Source organism: Crotalus tigris, unplaced genomic scaffold (genome assembly GCF_016545835.1).
Source record: "Crotalus tigris isolate CLP2741 ecotype Arizona unplaced genomic scaffold, ASM1654583v1 scf7180000018491.14276545383:2951260, whole genome shotgun sequence".
Lineage (NCBI taxonomy): Eukaryota > Metazoa > Chordata > Lepidosauria > Squamata > Viperidae > Crotalus > Crotalus tigris.
The window spans coordinates 2,105,446-2,131,365 of NW_024097037.1; the positions used below are offsets into that span (position 1 = coordinate 2,105,446).

The 25,920-nt window shown below is 40.4% G+C and overlaps 1 protein-coding gene across 6 annotated transcripts in view; it reads right to left on the minus strand.

Moving 5' to 3' along the window:
* Positions 1-25,920, minus strand: part of MYH9 (myosin heavy chain 9) — a 103,958-nt gene that overhangs the window by 46,089 nt on the left and 31,949 nt on the right. For all 6 annotated transcript variants that reach the window (XM_039353094.1, XM_039353092.1, XM_039353089.1 and 3 more), the window contains exons 2-3: positions 12,866-13,218; positions 7,047-7,203 (exon numbers count right to left, since the gene is read on the minus strand). In XM_039353094.1, the coding sequence (XP_039209028.1) occupies positions 7,047-7,203; positions 12,866-13,198 (490 nt within the window). In that variant the 5' untranslated portion in view covers positions 13,199-13,218. The remainder of the gene's footprint in view (positions 1-7,046; positions 7,204-12,865; positions 13,219-25,920) is intronic.

The following is a 25,920-nucleotide window of genomic DNA, read 5'->3' on the forward strand; positions in this document are numbered from 1 at the left end:
AAAATTCTTCTATATAGCTCATATTTATTTTTCTATAGATCAAATAGAAGGATTTTCTACAACTGGATATTTAAATGGAAAATCAGACCATCTAGTAATAATTCATCTGTATTTAGTAGCACAGAAACTTATGTGAACCTATATTACACAAGCTGTTTCAGAAAAATTTCTAGGAAACTGTTCTCTGTTATTTTTTTCAAGCTGCAGGAGCTTAAATATGACTTTTTTCAACATTACAATTAAATCCTGCTTCTATAGTAGAGGTAAAATGAAAAGTAATTTTATAGTTCTACTGTACACCAATATCTTCAGCAATGTCTACTGAAAATATATTGTAACAGCCCACATACATACAATTGTTCTATCTATAGGAAGTGATATACTACGTGAACAAAATTGTTTTTTTTTATTTCAGCACAAAGAAGAAACAATGGCTCACCAGCTGACTAATTAGCTATTGATTGAGGGGAAATTACAATTTTCATTTTTTCATATCACAGACTACTTAGAGACCAGTCAGAGAAATCCACATGTCTTCCAAGTATGAGCAAATTCCTCCAGCAATTCATTCTTCACCCCATACCCTCCGCTCTTATCTTCTTAAGGTTTATTATTTGCTTGCTCCATACACTCTAAGGAATGTACCTGCATGTATGGGCAGATCACATGGCTGAATGCAGACATTACCATAAAAGGAAACATCCTTTTTGGAATCCAGGAAAAAGAATTTACTCAGCCCTTGTTGAGCATACATCATTAGGATAGCTGGGATTCTTTTGCATACTGACAATTGACAAGTGTGGTGTGGTTTCTTATTTCCTGTTCGGTATTAAAAGATGCTTTTTCCTCCCCCATCTTTACAACAGAAGTGCATACTCACACAGTCGGCATATAATGATCTTAGCCAGTTACTAAACATTCCAGAATATACATTCCTTTTTAATCCAGGGGCTATTTTGTCTACAGGATGCCAGCATCAGAGACACCCAAATAGTTTGGCTAACTGATAAGGCAACAGGGTCTGTTCCTTCTCTGCATTTGGAATAAGACCAGGACACTGCAAAACTTTTTGAGTTTGGATTATGAGGGATTTTGGGGGTGAGGGTGGGGATTGCTGTATTTTTGTGGAGAAGAAGGAGAAAAATGTATATCCAAATCATTACAACAAGAATATTTACAGAATTAACTGAACTGAATCTACAACAGCTTTACTAGGGAGCAATGACATCTTGTGACTGTTTTTGAAATAAAGGACACATTACTCTGGCTGTAAAAGAAATTTCATATTTCAGCACACAAACTAATACCTAATACCTTTAAATCTACTAATTCCCTTCCCAGTATTAAGTAACATGACTACTTTCTAGCTTACAGAAATTAAAGGAGTAATACAGGTTATCAAAGTCAAAGACTTCCGGTCTTGCGCAGTGGCACAGCAGCCAAGGGATTTGGGGGGTCTGTGCCCTTTGGCTGAATTTCTTCCTGTTAGGGGACCCTAAATGGCTCAGAAGCCGCCTCGAAGAGGTGGCAAAGAAAGGAAGTCCCGCAGACCACGGAGAGATGGCGGTCGACCCGATTGGTCCAGGAAAGCCTTCCAGAGACCAAGAGGACAAAGGCTAGCCTAACTTCAGAGTACAGCCCAAGCTTCAAGCAACTGAAGTCAAAAAGCATTATTTTAAGCTTATTGTAAACAGCGCGTTTGACTCTGCATAAGATCATCAATTTTCTCTATCCTACTTATTAACTTTCCTGGAAAAAAAAATTCCCAAGAAGCAAAAAACCTCCGAATGTGAAGGAGGGGGATTTTTGCCCCACCCTTTTACTAACAGAAGCTGCGAATTAAACCTTTTATGGAGGACCAAAACATACAGAAATGAAATGAAATGAATATAAAACCTAAAGTTGGATAAGTTTGGAATTGTTGAATGGTTAAGATCCTCATTTTAAAGGCAATTTTCTATTTTGATAATTTGAAAAATAAACTAATAAACTGGTGCTGACATCTAGTGGTGAATAAAGACTATGGCAGCTATGGCTTTTATACAGGACTCAGCAAAATCTGGAAAAAACTAATCTGTGCTTGTGACCTTCAAAGCTATAACAGTAGAGAACAACTGTGACAAAAAAAGAAAACAATTTGGGTTGCAGACAAAGAGAGGATTATATAAACTTCAGGAAACCTTTTTGGATTATACATATCTACTAAACTATGACTCTAAAGCTATTTGCAGAGAAAAGAAAACCTCAGTTTCCACTATGGAAAATCAGAGACTTACAGAAAAAACTTATCAAGAAAAAATAAATACCTTTGAAGAGGAGACGTATGAGATGCTGCAACTAATTCAAACAACAATGACTTTTTTCTTATCCTCAAATTTATCTTGTGGTCTTTAAACCAATTCATCTCCAATGTAACTTTACAACAACAACAAAAAAAAATCCCAGAAAATAACAATAGAGAAGAAGCAGATAAAACAGATAACTGAACACAAATTAGAGGATAAAGACTCAAAGAAGTATGATTTAACCCAAGTGAAAAAAAATTACAAGAAATATTGGTTTTGGAAAAGGCAACTTATACTTTATGACCACAAGACAAATTTGAGGATAAGAAAAAAGACTGGCCAAAACAGATTGCAGAGACGTCAGGAACACCACTAGAACTAGAGAGACAAAAAATGGTAAGAGATACAGAGAGAAAAAGAAAGAAAAAGATTTTCAACAAACATGAAAGAGCAAATGCCTCTTACAAAGATATTGTACTTGATTTATTTTTTATATCTACAGTGACACCTACAAGAATATGGAAAGACTCTTTGATTCAGCAGAATACACTGATTAAAGATATTGGGCAAAAGAAGAAGGACAAAGTGAAAATTAAAAAAATAGATGATGGGACTTATCAGAGAGAATATTTAAAAAAGAAACACCTGTTTGAATATGGTTAAAGTAATAGAAAGATTTTGGATGTGATTTTTACTTTAAGAGGAAGGAGTCCCTCAAATAACATAGTACTGTCTCTTTCTTCTCTTATCTTATTTCTTGATATGAGTAATATAAGAGAGAATGTCTTATATATAAGGATATATTTTAGATATTTAAATGTGATTGATTTTAAGAAAATTACAATGGATTAATAAAAAATGTTTTGAATAAGACCAGATGACTAGATTTATTAAATGGAATATTTAAAGATTAAATATATTCTTAATTATGGTAAAAAAGAATGGAAAATTTTTGGAAATAAATATGTATTAGCGTAGGGGAAACATGGACTTTCAGTAGTATACTATCTTTTTATCCCTCTTTACTCTTGTCCTTTTTTTCTTTTTTTAGTCTTATTTATTCCTTAAGTAAAGTAAAAGTTATGGGATGGGTTACATGAGAAAAAATAGAATCAAATATCTAAATGTAATTAACTTTGAGAAAATCTTAACCAGTAAGAATGTCTTGAATATTGTGGGAAAAACAAGAACTGTAAATGGAATCTATGATGAGACAACCAGAATGACTAGATAAAAAAGAAATATTATATTGATGTGATTATTATTTGTGGAAATATTAGAAAAAAAATTTATCCAATTGTTATCTATAGAAACAATAAAAATTGTATTAACTTAAGATTGGTAAAAGAGAACATTATGGGAAGAAGAGGAAATCAAGTAAAGCTATTATGTGGATTATAGATAATAGAAACCAATTGTTACCAAATGTTTTTTAAATGTAAACCCAGACAACACACTGTTTACCAAATATTAAGGTGACCAGGTTAAAAAATTAATAAAATATATTATAAAAAAACAAAGCACACAAGTCATCTTATTCTAGGCTACAGAGAGACTTATAGACGCACTTGCCAAAGTCCATCTTATTAAATGGATAATTAAGGAACAACTGTACAAATTACTTCATCATGCAAGCTTAATTACAGTTTTACTGGTGGAGTCCCAACAGTTGAATGAACAGTTGAAGTACTGTAAAAGTCATGCATCATAAAAATCCAACAGTTTCATTGCTATCGTTTTAAATATATGTGACTGAGTCACTCTCACATTATAAATGTTTTCAGTTAAACCCCCAACAGAGCTTATTTAAACTTAAAGGAAGAATGGAGGTGGGGAATGAAAGCTACTGTGAAGCAGTTAGATGCTTCACAAGCACATTAACAAACATCCTTATCACCCACTTCCTCTGCATGAGCAACTCTGAGTTGAGTGTGTTTAGCTCCATAAAAGGAGAATATAGCATTCAGAGAATGGTGACATCATCTCTTCAGCCAAGAGGAAGTGGAACAACAAACAGGGCAAAAGTTTTGATTCTTTGCTTATGGCTGATTCATCAGCACTGATATTCTCACTACTAAACCCTTCTGTAGGCATACACAGACAGACACACAAATATCTACAAAATTGTCTATGTCTATCATGTGGAATTCCTGTAGGCAATGAAAGGGTGAGCCATCATAGGATCAAAATAGAGGAAGCCAAAAACTTTCTGGAGTATTTCCTTTAACAATTTTGAAAAAGAGAAATGAAATAGTAAGGCAATTGTTACTTCTCTGATATTTTTTATATGGGGTGATTTTGATGGGGATGGTAAAATAAGCAGAGATAAAGGAGATGTGAAGGATAACGCTCCAAGGACTATTTTAACTGATTTGTCTATACTTGAGAATGTTGCTATGGTTAACAAATAGTATAATTTATAGTGGGGCTTGCAAAGGTTTACCCAACTAATGCATATCATTTCAAAATTAGTATTAACCTATAAGCAGTTCCCTGTAAATCAGGCAAGCACTAAGTAATAGTGTTTGTTCATGTCAGGAGACCTCATTAATAACATGAAACTTTTTAGATCTCTTTTTATAAATTTTACAGAGTATAATCTCAGTATTTCTGGATGTCACTAAACTGAAGCATACTATGCTAACTATGAACAGATAATTTGGAAAAAGACCAAACTAAATCATTTTTAACAGAGAAGCTCATTCAGTTTCCCATTAAAATTGTTCTAAAGTTGTACTCACATGAAATAAATTATTTTAAAAAGCCACTATCATTCCTGTTTGAATGTGTCACAGCTCTGTTATATTTTGTGGTTTCTTTAGACAAAGAACACAGCTGTTAATCATGAAGACCTATGACAACTAAAATGCATTTCATGCCTGTTGAAAGGGCATCTATAGTTTAGTCTTCAAGAGCACCAAGACAAAATAGATTTAAAACTATAAAAGTTTTTTTTTCTTATTGTATGTCTTATTGTCTGGACACACACAATGTGCTAAGATACTTCAAGATTTTTTTTAAAAAAAACTTCTATTTTAAATATAAAGCAAAAAAAATTGGATGGATAGAATTTTACTTTAAGTTCCCAAAGCAGAATAATAAATATCAGACACACGCACAAACACACACCCCAGATGTATGCAATTTTCCTATTCTCTTTTGTAAAATCCTAGAAAGAACTGGAGTCAAATAAATACATCCACACCTACTGGTTTGGGGGTGGGGAATAGGGCAGTCATTATCAGTGCAAATACAGTTGTGGCAGACATGAGTTTAGATCAGGGTTTTTTTTAAAAAAAAAAAATCAGGCTACAGAACCTGTTAGTTAAAAAAAAAAGTTTGAATTCCTGCAGAACAGGCGATGTTGTAATGATAGAAAATTGGCTACATTCGAGTGAACTTTTTTGTTTCTGTTTGCTCCTAGGTCTTTCACAAAACCCCATCAATTTCTCAAGTCAGAGTTCCACACAGCAACATTTGTAAAATCTTATTTTAGATGGCCAAGATACACAGAGTAACAGCTAAAGGATGTTTAGTGTACTACTTTCAGAAAATAGATGCATTATTCTACATAAACTTAAAGCAAAAGAGCTGTTGTGATTTATATTTTCTTTTAAATTTATATTGTCATAATGCACTCATACTAATTGTACAGAAATTTACAATAATTTTTAATGATGTATTATTTTATAATACACAATTTAAAGGGAAAAAACTATGATTTTCAATATGCAAATAACTTGTTCTGGACATCTATCCTGAAAATTGACCCATTTTAAAAGAAGCACAAAGAATAATTTCTTCTTTATATGTACTCTAAAGAAAAACATCAGTGAAAAAACACAAAAGTAATGGATTTTGACAGTTATAAAATGAAAAATTATTTTTAAAAAATCCTTAGACAAATTATTGCTGCAACTTCTGGTAATACCAACAGTTCAGCAAAGTCAGAATTGAGACACAGCCACTGAAGAATGCAACCTTGCTGCACACAATTTTATGCCCCACCCCTGCCTGTTACAGTCTGGCTCTGAGGCAGGAAGTTTCTTCATTTCAGAGTCACCCAAATTATGGAAACAGTTTCTGAAAAGGCTGTAACTTTGGTTTTAACTGAGGGACAGGGGTGGCAAGTAAATCAAATATACAAATAAACCAAGGGGTCTCAGATTCTACTACAGTGTCTGCCAATTAAGAAGCCGTAAACTACAATACTGAATTAAATCAATGTATTTAACATGCAAAACTTTATTCTCTAGCAGAACATTTTACTCCAACGTGCTGACCATTTAACAGTCAACTTTTTCTGCCCTATTAACTGAGGGAAATAAAAGCATCTCTTGCTGACAATGTGTCAGTCATTTGCCTCTTTTTTAAAAAATAAAAAATAAAAGCATGCTGAAAACCATGAAAGATTTCCTGCTTGTCAGATTCTGAATGGAATCTAGAGCACAAAAGCTAATCCTCAATGCCCTGAGTTTTTGCAGAGTTGCTGGCATTTCAACACAGATTCCTCCCATACCAGTGGGCACTGCATGAAATTTCCCCGTGGTTTAAGTAAATTCAAAGGAAAAGAAGAATGCTACTTTCCAGAGACCAGACGTTTGATCAAAATAAAGAACTATAGCTTATAGCAGAAGCTACAATATGCTATTTCCACACATTTATTGACATTTTATAATCTAAATCTCTGAGCAAATTACTTAGTTAACTAAGCATAAAATGGTTCATGTCCACAAATATTTTTATTTTAAGGTACATTACCTTGCATCATACTCCTGTAGGCTGTATCTGTGATAGCATAGATATGTGGGGGCATCTCATGCCTTTTTTTGCCTTTGTACATTTCCACAATCTCTTCTGAGTAAATTGGCAAATTCTTGTAGGGATTTATGACAACACAGAACAGGCCTGAGTAGGTCTACAAAATGAATTGCATAAACATTTATTTAATAATTTATTTGCACACTTATAAGGTTGCCCAATTCTACTACTCTGGATGTTATACAATAAACATAATCATAAAAGAAAAGAAAAGAAGAAAAGAAAAGAAACAACAGAAAACAAACACACAAGGCCTGCCACCCCCTGTAACATAAATCTTGCAGAAAGACCCAGTTTTTCAAGTCTTTTTTTTAAAACATGGGGCCACACTTATTTTAGTGGAGACAGTGTTCCCGAGAATGCACACTTCTTAGTTCCATTAGGTGGCGCTGCTTGATGGATGTGGCCTGGAGCATGTTTGGCTCTGCCTGATTGTACAAGCTGGGCAAAAGCCACAGAAGAGAGATGATTTTTAGATCAAGGGTGGGGAATGATGGCCCTTTTATGACTTGTGGAATTCTGGGAGTTGAAGTCCACAAGTCATAAAGGGGCCATTGTTCCCTACCTCTGCTCTGGACCAAGGGTGCTCAATCTTTTTTTGCTCATAACTCCCATTTGAGCCTATTTACCTCCATGATACCCCCCCCCTCCTCAGTTGCTATGATCTGGAAAAAAAAGATGATTTATCATTTGCACTGTTTATACATCTATAACTGTATCATATAAAGACAAAGTATTTATTCATCTGAAAATGAGAAGTGAAGATTATTAGACATTGATCATATGCCTGGAAGTTCAGTTTGGATGCCTCCTCAAAATATGGCACATGTTGAGAACCAATGCTTTAGATAACCAGCTCTATATTATGAAGGGCATTATATGTAATAACCAGAAGTCATTACAAGTTGAATGCAGTTTCACATGAATTCCTGATAGCTATCCAGAATATATGGTCTCTACAACGTGCCCTACATGGCCACACACTTATTTCAAATAATCTTAGTATTTATTGGGTATTAGCTAGCAGATTTAAATTAAAGTTGTTAGAATACTACTGATAAGAATGTGAAATATTTAATACTTGTTTTACATAAAGATTCAGTAATCAGGACTGTCACTGTATTGTGCTAGAAAAAGAACAGCAAGACTCAGAACAAACTTTGTTGATTTAAGTGTGCATTATCTGGCTTAACTATGGCCAGATGATCTATGTTAAAGTCAGTGAAAAAAACAGGCCTCTACAGGTAGTCCTCGACTTACAACAGTTAATTTAGTGACCGATCAAAGCTACAATGGCACTGAAAAAAGTGACTTATGACCATTTTTCACACTTACTACCATTGCAGCATCCCACATGGTCACATGATAAAAATTAAGATGCTTGGCAACTGGTTCATATTTATGACTGTTGCAGAGTTCTTTTGTACCTTTTGACAAGCAAAGTCAATGGGAAATTCAGATTCACTTAACAACCATCTTACTAACTTAACAACTGCAGTGATTCACTTAACAAGTGTGGCAAGAAAATTCGTAAAATGGGGCAAACTCAATTAACCAATGTTTCACTTAGCAACATAAATTTTGAGCTCAGCTGTGGTGTTAACTCAAGGAGTACATGTATTTTACATGCAAAGTATATATCGTTTATAAAAAAAAAAAGAATACACGTTCTTTCCTCTACATTTGTATAAATCAGGCCTGCACAACATGTAGCTCACCAAGTAGCCTGAAATAAATTCAACACTGCCAGCCCAAAAGAGGTTGCCAAACTCCTTCAACACCTCCAGGCATCACTACCGCCATCAGCTCCAGCGCCTCTTTTGGTTCATTAGCTGCCAAACAACTTATCAGTAAGTCAGGTATTCTTCTGTGATCCATACACAAAAAAATTAATTTATCAATATAACCCTTTCCCTTCTGCAGCCTTGAATACAGTATGCTGTGTAAGGGAGTTTTTACTACAAGGACTCATCCAAATTCCACAGCTGGATAAAACTTTGATTTGTTGAATAGATCACAGACTCAAATTTGAGAATAAAATAGTATCAGTAAAGAATATGGGTAACAATTATTTTCACAAAACAGAGAGTCAAGTTCAGTTGCACAGAAAGATTAGAAGACATGCACCAATAAGATCTATTTTGATTCTGAACTCAGAGCATTACATTAATCCATACTTCCTCCTATGGGAGACTTGGCTATTCCTACACTATTAAACTCTATTGAACTAATTATAAGTCGTTTATAAAATCAATTTACATATAAATAGAGAAGTTGCCAGTAGATACTTATATTTTGATGTCACAGACCAATCAGAATCACTGTTTTTCTTTGATAAATAAAATAGATATTGGGTATATAGGTATCCCTCTGGGATCTGGGATCATGTGCCTGAGCTGCCTTCAAATGTTGGACTTTTGTTCTGGGCTTTAAAAACTGCTTTAGCCCCTTTTGCCTAGGCAATTACTAGTGCATATCTCCATCAAGGTCATCTTCCTTACTCGCTGTAATAGCTGATCCAAATTTTCACTCACAGATTAAATAATAAACAGGTTAAATAAAATAAAAATAGTGATAAATAAGTGAAGATCTGTTTAAATTAGAACAGCAGCCAGCCTTTAGCAGATAAATAATAATAATAATAATAATAATAATAATAATAATAATAATAATAATAATAATAATAATAATAAAGTTGGAAGGGACTTTGGAGGTCATCTAATCCAACCCTCTGCTCAGGCAGGAAACCCTATACCATTTCAGACAAATGGCAGTCCAGTCTCTTCTTAAAAACTTCCAGTGTTAGAGCATTCACCACTTCTGGAGGCAGGTTGTTCCACTGGTTAATTGTTCTAACTGTCAGGAAGTTTCTCCTTAGTTCTAGGTTGCTTCTCTCCTTGATTAGTTTCCATCCGTTGCTTCTTGTCCTGCCTTCAGGCACCTTGGAAAATAGCTTGACTCCCTCTTCTTTGTGGCAGCCCCTGAGATATTGGAATATTGCTATCATGTCCCCCCTCATCCTTCTCTTCATTAAACTAAACATACCCAATTCCAGCAGCCTTTCCTTATATGCTTTGGCCTAATCATCTTTGTTGCTCTTCTCTGTACTCTTTCTAGAGTCTCAACATCTTTTTTACATCGTAGTGAACAAAACTGGATGCAGTATTCCAAGTGTGGCCTTACCAAGGCATTGTAAAGTGGTATTAACACTTCACGTGATCTTGATTCTATCCCTCTGTTCATGCAGCCCAGCACTGTGTTGGCCTTTTTAGCAGCTGCAGAACACTGCTGGCTCATATTTAAGTGATTGTCCACTAGGACTCCGAGGTCCCTCTCACAGTTACTACTATTGAGCAAATTACCCCCTATACTATACCTGTACATTTGTTTTTTCTTGCCTAAATGTAAAACCTTACTTTTTTCACTACTGAATTTCATTTGTTAGATAGCGCCCAGTGTTCAAGTCTGTCCAGATCCTCCTGTATCCTAAGCCTGTCTTCTGGAGTGTTGGCTATTCCTGTCAGCTTGGTGTCATCTGCAAATTTGATGAGTTCCCCATCTATCCCCTCGTCCAAATCGTTGATGAAGATGTTGAAGAGCACTGGGCCCAGAACAGAGCCCTGGGGCACCCCACTACAAACTTCCCTCCATGTAGATGCAGTTCCATTGAGGACTACACGCTGAGTACGGCCGGTCAGCCAGCTATGGATCCATCTGGTGGTGCTGCTGTCTAACCCACATTTTTCTATCTTATCAAGTAGTAGGTTGTGATCTACTTTATCAAATGCCTTACTGAAGTCCAAGTAAATTATATCCACAGCATTCCTCTGATCCATTAATTTTGTCACTTGGTTAAAGAATGCAATAAGATTTGTCTGGCATGATCTGTTTTTGACAAACCTGTGTTGGCTTTTAGTAATGACTTTGTTTACCTCTAGGTGTTCGCTGATTCGTTGTTTGATTATCTTTTCCAGAATCTTCCCAGGTATCGAGGTCAGGCTGATAGGTCTGTAATTTCCTGGGTCCATTTTTTTTCCTTTTTTGAATATGAGAACTGAGAGTCTACCTGGACTGGGGTTTTTCTGGACTGGGGTTAATGCAATCCAAGCAGAGAAGGATCCTTTTTCAAAGTAAGGCTAAGCAACTCCAAGTGACCAGCATAATTCAATTTGTTCTGCAAGTAATTATACTTTTTAAAAAATCTGCAGTATTTGAGTAATCAATAAATATTTGTAGCTCAGGGTTGAAATGGAGGGGGGTATCCCTTGGTGCTCTCTGAGCTTGGTTGTTTTCTTGCAGACATTTCATTACCCAAACTAGGTAGCATCATCAGTGCTAGTGATTGGCCCTGGACTAGCAATGATAATGTCACTTAGTTGGGTAATGAAATGTCTGCAAGAAAGCAACCAAGCTCAGAGAGCACCAAAGATCTTTTATCTGAATAATGTACTAAACTACTCACTACATTATGTTACAATTAAAATCACATAAAATAGCACATAAAAATCTACGTGTATCTAAAATGCTTTAATATTTAAGTTTTTTTTTTAAACTGATTACTATGGAACTATTTGGGGGGAAATGGTATTTATGAACCAGGGCTTCATTTAGGGTTTTAGAATAACTCTCAAAAAAGAACATTCCATAATTGGTATGAAGTAAGATGGTATGTGAATCAATGTAACCTCATTCAATAGCAAGGAATCCTCTAAACTGTACATCAGTCACCAGACAAGTTTCTTTTGCTGGAAGCACAATCACTCTCTTCAACACATTAATTTCCCATGCCATTGCTTCAGGCCACCTTCTGCAGGTCATTATCATTTTCTCCAGTCTAGAGAATAATTCCTAGAAAACTCCTTTTCAACCCCCCCCCCAAAAAACTATTATTCAAAGTCATTCTTCACTAATGAGGAGAAATTAATCTGGAAATGGGAGAAATTTCCTGACAATAAGAATGATTAATAAATACAACAGTTTGTTTCCCAGAGTTGTGGGTGCTCCATCATTGAAGGTTTTCAAGAAAAGATTGGACAAACATTTGTCCAGAATGATATAAGGGTCTAGGGCAGGGGTAGGCAACTTTAGCTCTCTTATGACTCGTGGACTTCAACTCCCAGAATTCCTGAGCCAGCATCCTACCCCTGGTCTAGTGTAAGGGGTTGAACTAGAAGATCTCCAAGGTTTCTTCCAGCCTTATGACTCTATAATTCTAATCTGTGAGATGATGGAAGAAGAAATATATTTTTAGCATTATATTCATGCCAATTCTAATATAAACAATTATATATTCTTGTTTCCATAGCAGCAATCTCATGAGAACTATTACTATTATGAGCAAATGCCAAGTCACCTACTCAAAATCTGTTCTATGCAACCTATGTTGGAGGCCTGAAATTAAGTATAACTAGAATAGCTGATTTGTTCTGAAATTCTTCGTGTTCTGCATTGAATAAGCTGGTTAAATCAAAGTAGATTTCAGAGAAGACATATCCTGAAAGCTTTCTGTGCAGCTGAGTTTGATTATGCAAAAAGAAACTTTTTCTACCTTGATATAAACAATCACTACCATCAAAGTTTTAAATACAGGAAATGCCTGCAAGATAGAATTTATTTTAGGATCAAATGTAATAATTTCCAAAATATTTTCCAAAATGCTTCTGCCACAAAATGTTTTTTAAAACATCAATTACAACTGTGTTATCCCATTATAACTCTGATAAAAATTAGATAATATCTCAGGCAAAAGTATTACTTACATAGATTAGCCCTGAGTAGTATCGCTCTTTTAGATTATGTAACACTGAGGCCTCATTCAAGCAGGTCAGTTCAGCCATGTCTTCCACTTTAGAGAACTTGGGTGGGTTCATCTTTTGGATATCATCTTTGTTGACTCTCACTTTCTTCCCATTCTCAGCAAGCTCCACAATAGCTTCATCTCCTACTTCTTCCTTCAAGCTAGCAGGCTCAAATCCATTCTTCTCTGATGGTACCCATACTAGTTTCTTGGCAGCCCAATCAGCTTGAGCAAGAGGATTGTTGATGAGATTTCTATCCACATACAGGTATTTATCAACATCTCTCTGAGCCATGGTTGATTAAGGTAAGGGACCTATTAAAATAAATTAATATAATTATGCATATGATTCTACAATTTCTTCACATGTACGTTCTATAGCTGTTAAATTGCTAATAATTATGTTTGGACATCTCAGCTTATATAACAAAGACAAAATCACTCAATGTAAAGAAGTAGGATCCGTAAAAATGTTGATTTATATAATAGAGACAAGATCGTTTAATATAAGGAAACAATATTAATAAATATTTATGGTTCTAATGTAGTAATCTGTAGTAAGCATTCATGTAATCCAAACCTACTGACCAAAAGATGAAAATAGCCATATACTGTCTTCTCATAGCTTCTATGAGTTATAAAGGGGGGGAAAGTGTACTGTATAAAACAATGTGATTTTTCAAGAAACTTACAAAAACCAAAACTTGGGAAGTCTAAATTAATAGTCCTGATGTTTAATAACATGTCGGTAATATAACCAACCATATTCTAACTATTGTGGTTAAACAACAGCAAGACTTGCTGATCCTGTAATAAGAAAATATATATTTCTTTTATTATACTTTTTGGCTCTAGATACAGCTTAATCTAACAAAAAAAACACTTATTCTAGTGACTAAGCTTGCAACTTAAATATGAAAATATTTATTATTAGCTATGCATATGAGAGAGTGTGTCTTCTATTGGAAATCAGATTAGAGATACAATTTAAAGAAGAATAAAGTAGGGGTTACAATTGTCTATTGGAAGCTGAAGTAAGTTTGAATATACTATCAAAAAGACTTTCTAATGAATTTACTTAACAATTCTAGATGATAGATCTGGTAATTCTATCCTAGAAATAGTTCATGATAGGCAAAAGAGGTTAATAATCTCATCTATGAAAGACTGAAATTTAGAATGTAAGAGGGGAAATGGTAGAGCAAATAAATTATCAAATGAAATTTAAAAATTCAAAAAATATATTATCTATCTCTGAAACACAGAGAGGAAGGATCTAATAATTCTGAATGAAGGTAGTCTGCTGTTATTTATTTATTAAACATCTTTCTATGTTACTATTATCAAAACAACTCTTGGCAGCTTACACAGAAGCATAAAAACGGATGGAGAAGAAGGTAAGAAATTATCAAAGTGACTGGCTCATGTGGAGTTGCAGTAATAATTGATAATGGTAACCGATTAATATTTGCTTAGAATAAAGACTATTCCAAATACATCATTTATGCATATGTCAAATCATACAGAAACATAGCAAAGAAGTAATTATAAATCTATAAGTCTGAAAAAGATAATTTTTATAAAAAATTATGCAGGAAAGGACCAACTCTTTCCCTTTTTTATCCTCCTTTACCAAGTGTAAATATATTAATAAATGTAAGACTCCTTCCACCTATTTTCTTATAAATGGGTTAGTTATGTCAGGAAAAATAGAAAAGCTGACTATAGGAAATGGGAATGGTTTAAGAGTAGTGTATGATAAAGAAAGAAAAGATAGGATTAACAGTGAATGGACGATGGATGATAAATGAGTGGACTGAATATAACAATGAGAGACAGTATGGAAGAAGACTGAAGTGGACAGAACAGAATCACAAATAAATATTTGAAGGAAGAGTAAAGGGGTTAAAAGGAAAGTGAAGATAGGGAAAGTTTTAGTTGAACAGAGTTGAGATTCTAAAACTTTAAAGAAACAAAAGACAATGTATGAATCATTATTTGGATGTAGAGGAAGAAAGAATGAGCTGCAGGGACAGAAGGGTACAAAAAGAGAAGTATAATGAATGGTATTGATCTAAATTAGATGTACATATATTTTTCTGCTTATCTCATGCCTGTAATTTCTTTTGTTTATAGAACGTTTATTTTGAATATCTAAATATTTTTCAACTGGGCGGCAAAAGAACAGGCAGTAGATAAAATTTCATTGTGATCATAAGTATATCAAGACAAGGTAACAGCTGCACATTAAATTTCTCCATTATCCAACTTATTAATAGAAGTAACCTTATTCTATAACCATTTCTCTTTTTTTAGCCATATTGAGTCTGACACTTCAGAAAATGAGTACTTCCACCTGAATTTGGTTATTTTCAATTTCAACATATTCTGAAAATCTTACCTAATGATCAGCCTGAAATGTTTTCTATTTTTTTTCAGCATTTCTGCTTAGAAGAGTTCTATGTGTTTTTATCATTTCTCATGCCATTCAGAAGAGCATATACTTGGAGAAACTAATTAGCCTCCTTTGTCCTTTTCACTGCTTTAACTTCTTATCCGAAACAGCAAGGACTCTTTGGCCTTTAAAGTAGGCAGTCGGCAGGCCAATCTCTTTCACTGGTGCTGCTCAGTACCACCAGATCGTAATATTAAATAAAAATACATTTTAAAACCAAACAATTTATTCCATGCAACAAATGGAAAGTAAACGCAGAAATCCAACAGTCCAGTAAGAATATATATTTTGTGATTAGTACACTTAAAAGATTGAAACTAAATTAAAATAACATGTACCATTTAACAGAGCAAAAGCAACTACGTTGTTTACAAAAACAACTGAAATAGTTACTAACCTGAAATAAAAGCTTTGCAAGTATTGTAGTTATGTAATATTATAGCCATAAATAGGAAAATGGTATTTCAATTAACTTTCCAGAAAAGAAGTTAAATGGTAAATAAATCTTTCATCTCTATAACATGTATCAATAGTAACGTATGTAGTAGAGTTTCTAATTCTTCATTAGCAAATGCATAATTCATACGAAGAAAGCCCATAACCATAATCTTTCTTCCAAAAAACTACCAGGAAATTTTTGGATGCTTATGGTCTGTTTCTTTTCTTTTTAATTCTTACTTTTTCTAAATGTAAGATGCCCAGATTATTTGGAGTTAGGTAACCTCAAAATTGTATTAAATAAAAATAAATAGAGTCACTTTGGTCTAGCGGTGGTTAAGGCAACAGCCTGGAAAACTACAGGACATGCGTTCTAATGTCACCTTAGGCAAAAAAGCCAACTGGATGACTCTCAACCTAACTCACCTCACAGGGTTATTGTTGTTGGGAAAATAGAAGGTGTTTTGGATGTTTGTTGCCTTGAGTTATTTGTAAAAATAATAAAAGTGGGCAACAAATAAATACATAAAATATTAGATTAGACTATAGGACAAGTAATAGCTTCACATCATCAGCACTTACTATTTACAGAATCCTAACATCTTTAAATGAAAAGTCACTTAATAAGGATCTTATAAAATTATGCAGTCCTGATGATCAAATTATCATAATGAATAAACACAATCAATTTTAAAGTAATCGCAGAGAAAGCCAGTTTGGTCTGGTGGTTAAGGCACCAGGCCAGAAACCAGGAGACTGACTTCCTAGTCCCGCTTTAGGCATGAAAGCCGGCTCGGTGACTTTGGGCCAGTTAATCACTCTCAGCCCATATGGCACGCTCAAACAACAAGCTAATTGATCAATTCCTCTCACAACCAATGGATCAACACTAGATTGATTCAACAAAAGACCTTGTACTTGTGAGAAAATGCTAGGAAGAAAACATATTCAAAGTAATCACTAAAATGTTGCTCCATAAAATACTCAAATAATACTTAGTTGGGATAATGGTTTTATTTATTTTACTATAAGTAGTCCTCAACCTATTAATGGTATGTGGGAAAGACCCTGGGAGAAGTGGCTAGAGATGCTGCCTAGAGCAGGGCTTTTCAACCGGGGGTACGCGACCACCTGGCTGGTGGTACGCGGCATCACCTCCCTTCCCCCACGGCGTCACCTTCCTCCCCTCCCCCACTGCCCTCCTTCCCAATTCACTTGTTTGTGGAAAACATGCTGTTTGGCGGCAACCTCCACGAACCCTACCAAATGTGCCCTGCAGGGGGCGCGTGAAGAGCGCAGGCACAGAGCAAGGCCCCGCCCTCTCCAGGGACTCATTGTGCAGCAACCGGATTGACTTCTTCTCGTGCACGCAGGTCCGCGGGATCCGTATCACCCTTCCCCTCTCTCTTCTTACTTCACAACAAGCACTAGCCTGATAGGAGACAGAGCCGTCCACTCCCTCGGTAGGAAGGGGTTTGAAACCGCTCGCGTCGTGGCCCTGAGCGCCAACATCACAACTGCCCCTCCTTCTTTTCCCACTTCTCTCTCTCTCTCTCTCTCTGTTGTGGCCTCACTTCTCTTCCATCTTCTTTTCCTTCCCCCCCTGTGAGCTTGCGATACCCCTCCGGGCCCTCAAGTTGCCTCCCAGAGGACTCAGCTGTTCGGCGGCCAGAAGTCGGAGCCACTTAGCTGTTGGTCCAGAAGCCCACGGAGCCAACACCCACACTGCCAGGTAGAACGGCGCCGGCCGCTGGTCTCCTTTGCCGCCCCACACGTTGTCCTCGACCCCTCCCCCTGCCCGTTCACGTCGAGCCCGCGGGGGCTTGACAGGGAGAGAGGGAGTGACGGAGGAAGGGACTCCTTCTCCTCTCCTAAGGTTCAAAGCATGATCAGCTTCCCAAGGGCACCACAATCCTCACGAAAGCGGGGGGAGAAGCAAAGGGGGCGAGAAAGCTCACGGCGGGCTCGAAGGAGTACCTGTCAGCGTCGGAGACAAGAAACTCCCACACAAACCCAGGGGAAGGGGTAAAGAAAAGGAGCCCCCTTTGGGAGGAAACCGCCACCTTCTTTTCCTCGGCTTTGTGCTCTCCTGTTTCTCAGCAGCTGGGCTGCCAAGCCTCTGCTGGCTGGAACTCCGTGTTTGTTTTGTTTTTTACTTCTCGCCTTCACGTGTTTCTGCCATACCTCATCGGAGCTCCGAGGAACAGGGCGGGCGGAAGAAAGCTTGGCTAGGCTAGACAAAGAAAAGCCACGGAGCCGCGAGCTAAGATCGCAGGCGGGATGGGGAAGGGGGTGAAGAAGAGGAAGGGGATTGGGAGAGAGGAAACGCCAAGCTTGTCCTCGCCTCTCCCAAGGATCTCCTGCGCCACCTCAAAGGAACACCTGGTTTCAGATTTATGCTGTAAAAGTTTTTCTCGTGCAGAGGACAATGAAAAACAATTGCGGAACACTCAGGAATCCCTTGCAAGGCACCATATACCTTGGTGCTTATTTCCTAATGCCTTCCCCCCGTGTTTTCTGCTCCACCCTGAATTCGTCTCCCTTCCACTCTCCTTACATCTATGGTCTTAGTACAGCTCTAAGTCTGTCTCACTTTCAACACACCCTAAAATTCTTCATTCAGAAGAATGAAGGGGCGCGAATCGGCATGTGCTCAGAAACGCCAATTCCGCACCCCTACCCTCTCGCTCGCGCAAGCAAGTGAGCTGGGCAAGAGCCCAGGATCGGGGCGCGTAGCTACAGCTGATCCGCGCTTCTGCAGAGCAGTCCAGAAGCGTAGATCAGCTGTAGCTGCTCTCCTGGGCTCCTGCCCAGCTCATTTGCTCGCGCTTTGCTGGAAAACATGCCACTTGCTAATTTAGCAAAAGCGCGAATCAGCTGTAGCCCAGCGCTGATCCTGGCACTTCTAAATTAGCAAGCGGCATGTTTTCCAGCGAACCACGAGCAAGTGAGCTGGGCAGAGCTCTCCTCTGCCTCTGCGTGTGCACAGGCAGGTTTGGCATATTGCCATGGCCACCGGCAGCACAGCCACCGGCAGCACAGCCACCAGCCATGCAGGTAGCCTGTCCCCCTCCCCTTGTCCCTTCCTGGGGGAGAAAGGAAGGGACAAAGGGGGAGGGAAGTAAGGGACAATGAGAGGGAAGGAAGGAAGGAAGGAACAATGGAAGGGAGGGAGGGAAGGAGGGAAGGAAGGAAGGGACAATGAGGGAGGGAAGGAAGGAAGGAAGGAAGGAAGGAAGGAAGGAAGGAAGGAAGGAAGGAAGGAAGGAAGGAAGGAAGGAAGGAAGGAAGGAAGGGACAATGGAAGGGAGGGAGGGAAGGAGGAAGAGACAAAGAGGGAGGGAAGGAAAGAACAATGGAAGGGAGGGAAGGAGGGAAGGAAGGAAGGGACAATGAGGGATGGAGGGACAATGGAAGGGAGGGAGGGAAGGAGGAAGAGACAAAGAGGGAGGGAAGGAAGAAAGGAAAGAAAGAAAGAAGGAAGGGAGGGAGGGAAGGAAGGGACAAAGAGAGAAGGAAGGAAGGAAAGGACAATGAGGGAGGGACAATGGAAGGGAGGGAGGGAAGGAGGAAGAGACAAAGAGGGAGGGAGGGAGGGAGGGAGGAAGGAAGGAAGGAAGGAAGGAAGGAAGGGACAATGGGAGGGAGAGAGGGAGGGAAGGAAGGCTTCTATGCCTGTCCCACCTCCTCCACCAGAGATCCACGGATTCCCCCACATCCCAGCCCGCCCCCCCCACAGGTACCCTGCAACCTGAGTGATGAGCTGGCCATGCCCCCCTGGCCATTGATTTCATTTGTCAAAAAGTTGCAAAAGGTGATCACATGACCCTGGGGATGCTGCAACAGTCATAAGTGTGAAAAATGGTTATAAGTCACTTTTTTCAGTGCTGTTGTAACTTCGAACAGTCACTAAGTGAATTGTTGTAAGTCGAGGACTACCTGTACTTTATCATTTTTTCCTTTTTTGGGGGGAGTCATCAAGTTTTTGACACCTTGTTGGGCAACTGGTGGTACTCGGATATTGCCTTATCCTAAAAGTGGTACAATGGGTGAAAAGGTTGAAAAGCCCTGACCTAGAAAACAGTCAGATAAGAGAGGACATAGCCCGCAGCAGGAATGTAGAGCAAGAGGCTCAGAAGAGATCCTCACTACTCAAAGAGACTGGGAGATTTTTGTACTTCCCAATTTGCAAGATTCTATTAATGTAGCTTTACGACACAATATAATCAATTCATCTGGACATATTTCCTGTGTTGACTACCTAGGAATGTTGACAACCTACAACCATTCATTCAGCAACTCTTCAAAGTTATGATGGTCCTGAACAAATGGTGGTTATGAGTGGCTTTTGAAGTTCCAGATGTCCCAGCACTTCCTGCAGTCATGTGATTGATATCTGGGACCTTCACATCCAGTTCACTAATGAATGATTTCAATGTTCTACAATCACATGATCACCATTTGCAACTTTCCCTCATGGCTTCCCCAGAAAGTTAATGGGGAATCTGGAAAGAAAGCGTGCAAGTCATTGGGTTAAGTTTTCCTCATCTGTGCACCCTACTGCAGCCTTTCTGTGCTCACGCTTTCATCAGCCACTGTAACCTTTCCTGACCTGAGCCATACCTTTGTACACCCTCCAGACCTCTTTGTTCTCTTCCCCATCTAACAGCAGGCACTTTCTACCTGCCAGCCTGGGACTAACCTTGGTAGTAGGAAATCAGCAGAAAGCTGCCTCACATAATAACTGTGAGATTTAGTTAATGATAACAGGGAATGCAAGGATTGCTGTTGTTAAGCAATGCAATCACACTTTATGACTACACTGCTAAGCAATGAAAATTCCAGTCCCAATTGTCATTATAAGTTAAAGGCTATGTGTACTTTTTATATATATTAATTACCTTTTGTCAGTTTTAATAACAGTTTTATCCACGCATTATTTTTAATCAATTTTAAGAATACAAATCTCAGCCAATAAATTCTAACTAAACATCAGGCTTGAATTTTACATTCACTTTAAGATAACGTATAAGAAGAATCCTTAGTACAAGTTGCACAGTTGAAAAGCTCTTTGGCTACTTTTTAGTCAAACCATGGATACAGACTTTACCAAAATCAATTGAATACTGCCATGGAATACAACGCGTACAATAAAAAGAAATCTTAGGGTACAACCATCCGTTCCAATTTTAATATTCAACTATTTGCTTCCATCAACTTTTAGAAACAGTGAATTGTTTCCTTTTCACATTAAATATGGAAATTCACAGTCATTATCCTCAAGGAAGTATTAAAACTTTCTTAGAGTCTGAGGTATTGCATCTTAAGACTTATTAATGATTACCACTTTGCTGCATACTTCTATGCTCTAAATGTCTCATTTTATAAAAATGTTTAAAAATGTTATACAGCTGAAACACACATCAAATGCAAGATTAGTTTAATTAATAGAACTGTTTAGCCAAAAGCTCCTTTTTCCCATACAGAGTTGTGTTTAGCAAAACTGTCCCTTCTCTCCTTAGTTACTCTCAGGAAAGGGGCGTTGTCTTACCTGAACTCCTTTTTCTCAGCACGGAGATGGAGAATCCACCAATGGGTTTGCTCTGTCTTCCTGCTCTTGAGACCAAGTCAGCCAAACTTGCCACGCCCCCTGTTGCTAGGAGAACCCAGTCTTGACAAGGGCGAAAGCAGCTGACGACAGTCCAAAGTGTTGGCTCTCAGACTCCTAACCCTGGCCTAACTGACCCTAAGGGTGGGAGTGGATTCTCCATCTCTGTGCTGAGAAAAGGCGTTCAGGTAAGACAAAGCCCCTTCTCCAGCACAGGAGATGGAGAATCCACCAATAGGACATACCAAAGCCTCACTGTCCCAATGGGAGGGAAACAGACAAGGCCAGATCCACGTCCCCAGAAACCACCTGCTGAAGGACCCTCCGACTAAAGGAGGCATCCGTGGAAGCAAAGCGGTCAATTTTGTAATGAGGAACAAACGGGGAGGGCGAAGAAGATGTCACAGGCCTGCAAATCTCCTCGATGGATGCCTGAGTGGCCCATGTTCCAGAGGTCGCAGTGCTGTGAGTAGAATGAGCCGTGATAAGACTTGGAGCTGGCAGGGAAAAAGACTGGTACGCCTCCGCAATGCAAGCCCTGATCCACCTGCCTATAGTGGAGACAGACACCTTCTGTCCCAGAGAGGAAGGGTGGAAGGAAACGAAGAGGGCCTCAGACTTGCAAAAGGACGCCATTCACTTGATGTATCAGCGTAGTGCCCTGCAGACATCCAGTGTGTGCCACTGCTGCTCCAAGTCATGGGAAGGATTAGGACAAAAATCTGGCAAAACAATCTCCTGGGCCCTATGAAAAAGGGAGTTGAGCTTGGGCACGAATGTGGGGTCCAATCGAAGGACCACCCGGTCCCGGTGGAAGGTACAGAGGTCGTCCCTGACCGACAGTGCCGCAAGCTCAGATGATGTGGTAGCGATCAGGAAGGCGACCTTGTGGGACAAGGACCGTAGAGCACAAGTTGTGATAAGGTCAAACGGCGGTCTGGCAAGAGCCCATAGGACCCAAGGTAATTCCCAAGAGGGGTACCTATGTACCATGGGTGGTTTTGTATTGGTAGCGCCCTTGAGAAAGGCGCGTATCCTAGGATGCTGGGCCAAAGGGACCGAATTGGCACAAGTAAGTAAGGTTGATAGTGCCGCTACTTGCCTACAGATAGTGTTAGGCGCTAAGCCCATATCAAGGCCCTCGAGTAAGTATTCTAAAATATGTGGAATTGTCAAGTCCGAGAGATCCAGTTGCCGCCTTCCACATCAATGGCAAAAATTCCTCCATGTGGAGTCATAGATGCGATTGGTCACCGGCCTTTGAGAGGCCTGGATCATAGAAATCGCTCTTCCTGGGTCATGATCCGGTGTTCAAATGCCAAGCGGCTAACTGTAGCCACTGAGGTTCCGGGTGTCATAGAACCCCCTGGTGGAGATACACGTGACCCGGCGTGACTTTCCATGGGGGAGAGCGGGAGAGATTCACCAGGTCGGTGAACCAGGGTTTCCAAGGCCAATATGGGGCCACGAAGATTACCTCCGCTCGTTCCTATAGCAGTTTGTGAATGACTGCCGGAATCAGTGGGAGAGGGGGAAATGCGTAGAGTAGACCCTCCGGCCATGGGGCTCGAAGGGCATCCGCCCCCTCCGCCCCTGGGGATGGAAACCGGGAAAGGAGTCTCGGGAGCTGGGCGTTCGCCGGCAAAGCGAACAAATCGAGGACCGGTTGGCCGAACTTTTGTGACATCTCTGCAAAGAGATCCGGATGCAGACGCCATTCCGAGTGATCCACGGTCGACCTGCTCAGGATGTCTGTTTGCCAGTTCGCCTCCCTCGAAATGTGCTCGGCCCTGAGAGAGGAAAGGTTGGATTCTGCCCAGGAGCCCAGTAACTGGGCCTCAGCCATGAGGGACCTGGATCGGGTACCCCTTGCTGGTTCATGGGGGCCTTTGCTGCCATGTTATCCGTAAGGACTAACACATGCTGTTTTGCAACTTTGTTGCGAAAGTGGCAGAGAGCCAGGTGTATAGCTCTGAGCTCCAACCAGTTGATGTTGTGGCTCAGGTCTGCTCGGGACCATCGGCCCTGAGCAAACTGAGACTGAAGGTGAGCTCCCCACCAAACAGACTGGCGTCCGTCATAAGTGTGAGACGGACAGGTTCCTTGAAGGGTGACCCTCTGGCTACCGCTAGCGAGAACCACCAGCGGAGGGATCTTAGGGTTTGGGTAGGAACCCTCACCTGTTGGTTGGATGAACTGGTTCCCAACCTCTGGAAGGGGAGCAGAAATCATTGGAGACTCCTGGAATGGAGTCTGGCCCAAGGGACTATGGCAATACAAGAAACTATCTTTCCCAGGACTTGGGAAAGTAGGGCCAGCGACACTGCACGTTCCCTCATACCTTGAGTGCTAGTTCCCGGATACTGTCCCAACGCTCTTGTGATAGATAGACCAGGCAACCGACTGTGTCTATGACGGCGCCCAGATGTAGGATTCGGGTCGAGAGAACTGTGTGACTCTTTTGGAAGTTCACTGAGAATCCGTGCTGTTGAAGGACCTGGATTGACAAACTCAGGTCTGACTAGGCCGCCAGAAGGGAGGATGACTGCATGAGAATGTCGTCCAGGTAGCATTGAATGTGTACCGGCACCAGTCTTAGGTGTGCCATGAGCACCGCCAGGATTTTGGTGAACACTCTGGGAGCCGAGGAGAGTCCAAATGGTAGGGCCCTATACTGGTAGTGGTGGCCCATATAACAGAACCTGAGGAATCGCCGATGGTCAGGAAGGATAGGGATGTGGAGATACGCTTCCGTGAGGTCTATGGCTGTCAGGAAGTCTCTTTTTCTGATGCTGCCCAGAATGGACTGGAGCGTTTGCATTTTGAATTTCCAGTATGCAATGTGGAAATTTAGACCCTTGAGGTCTAGAATCACCCTCCATCCCCCCGAGGCTTTGGGAACCACGAAAAGGATGGAATAGAATCCCTCTGCCTTCTGACCAACCAGTACCGGTTCTATGGCTCTTATGTCTAGAAGATGATGAATGGCCTCTTGCATGAGGCCCCATTTGATTGGATTCTGTGACTGGGGGCAAGAGATGAAGTGCCCCGGTAGGCTGGACATGAATTCCAGGGACAGACCGAATTGGACGGTTTGGAGGACCCAGGAATCTGTGGTGGTGAGCTCCAACTGGTGGAAAAAGAGGGATAACCTGCCACCTATGGGAGGAGCAGCCCGGGAGTCACTTGGACCTCCTGAAGGGGCAACCTCCCCAACGAAAGGGCCGCTTGCCCTGATACTGTTGCCTGGATCTGAAACCAGGTCTATCAGACGGACGATCCTGTCTGGCCGTGGAGGGGCGGGGAGGCTGTGAGACTCCCGAGCCTGTTCCTTGCCGAAAGGACTGCCTGCAGGCATACGGATAAGCATGCCTGTCAGTCCACCTGTTGAGATGTGTCATGACCTTCCGCTTATCCTTATTTTCGATCAAATAAGGATTTAGGAGCTCTTCGAATAAATGCCCTCCTTGATAAGGGGCTGCAGCCAGGTGCCACTTAGATTTGGCATCAACTTGCCAATGTTTAAGCCATAGCATTCTACGTGCTGAGACATTGGATGCAATGGATGAATGAAAATCTGGCCACCCGCAAAGTAGCGTCAGAGGCATACTCTGTTGCTGCGACCAGCTTACTCAGATCCTGATGAGTACGTATCTTCTCTAGAGGGATCCTGGCTTGAAGTTGACGAAACCAGAGGAGAGGGGTTCTGGTAAAGAAGGAAGCGCAAGAGGCTGTTCTTACTGCCCATGCTGCCGCCTGGTGGGTCCTGCGGAAGGCCAATTCCCATCTCCTGTCCTCCATCGTTAGTGCCTCAGCCAAATCTCCCAACACTGTGGACGAGGACACTAGAAGGGCCAAAGGTTCGTCCACCTTTGGCACCTCCAGGGCATCAGTCAAATCTGGCGCCGGGCTGAATAATTTTCTGTCAGTTCCTCCCGGAGAGGGAAAGGTACCTGGGACATGGTGTTGAGTCGCCACCGTCTCAAAGAACATTGGATTTGGGTCCGAAGTGGGCGGAGGGTCTGGTTGAGGGGGGCCTATGTTGGCCATCATGCTGGCCTTGCACAGAAGTGGCAGAAAAAGGGCCGGATTGAAGAGACCTCCAGGTGGAGGAGGTTTTGGAGGGTCCTCCTCCTCCGACCATGAGATGTCTGGCTGGTCTTGCTCTGCTGGAGAAGAGGCTCTGCTGTACAAAGAACGGGAAGATGAGGAGGAACCACGGTACAGAGGAGATCCTGACTGGGGAAAATAAGGAGGTACGGATGCCATTGTCTCCGTCCCGGGCAAACGGTAGGACCTTGCAGCAAGTGCCTGGTCAACCGCCCGAGAGATCAGAGCTTCCAGTAATCGTCAGGGGGGATGCCTGCGAGGTCTGAATAGAGGTCCCCTGAGTAGAGGTCGAAGGCCCCAGCGGAAGGTCAAAGACTGGGGCCCCTGCCTGTTCCGCTTCTGCCCTGACCTGCCTCTGCGCTCTGGAGAACTCCTTTTCCAGGGCCTGGTGCCTCCTGCTCACCTG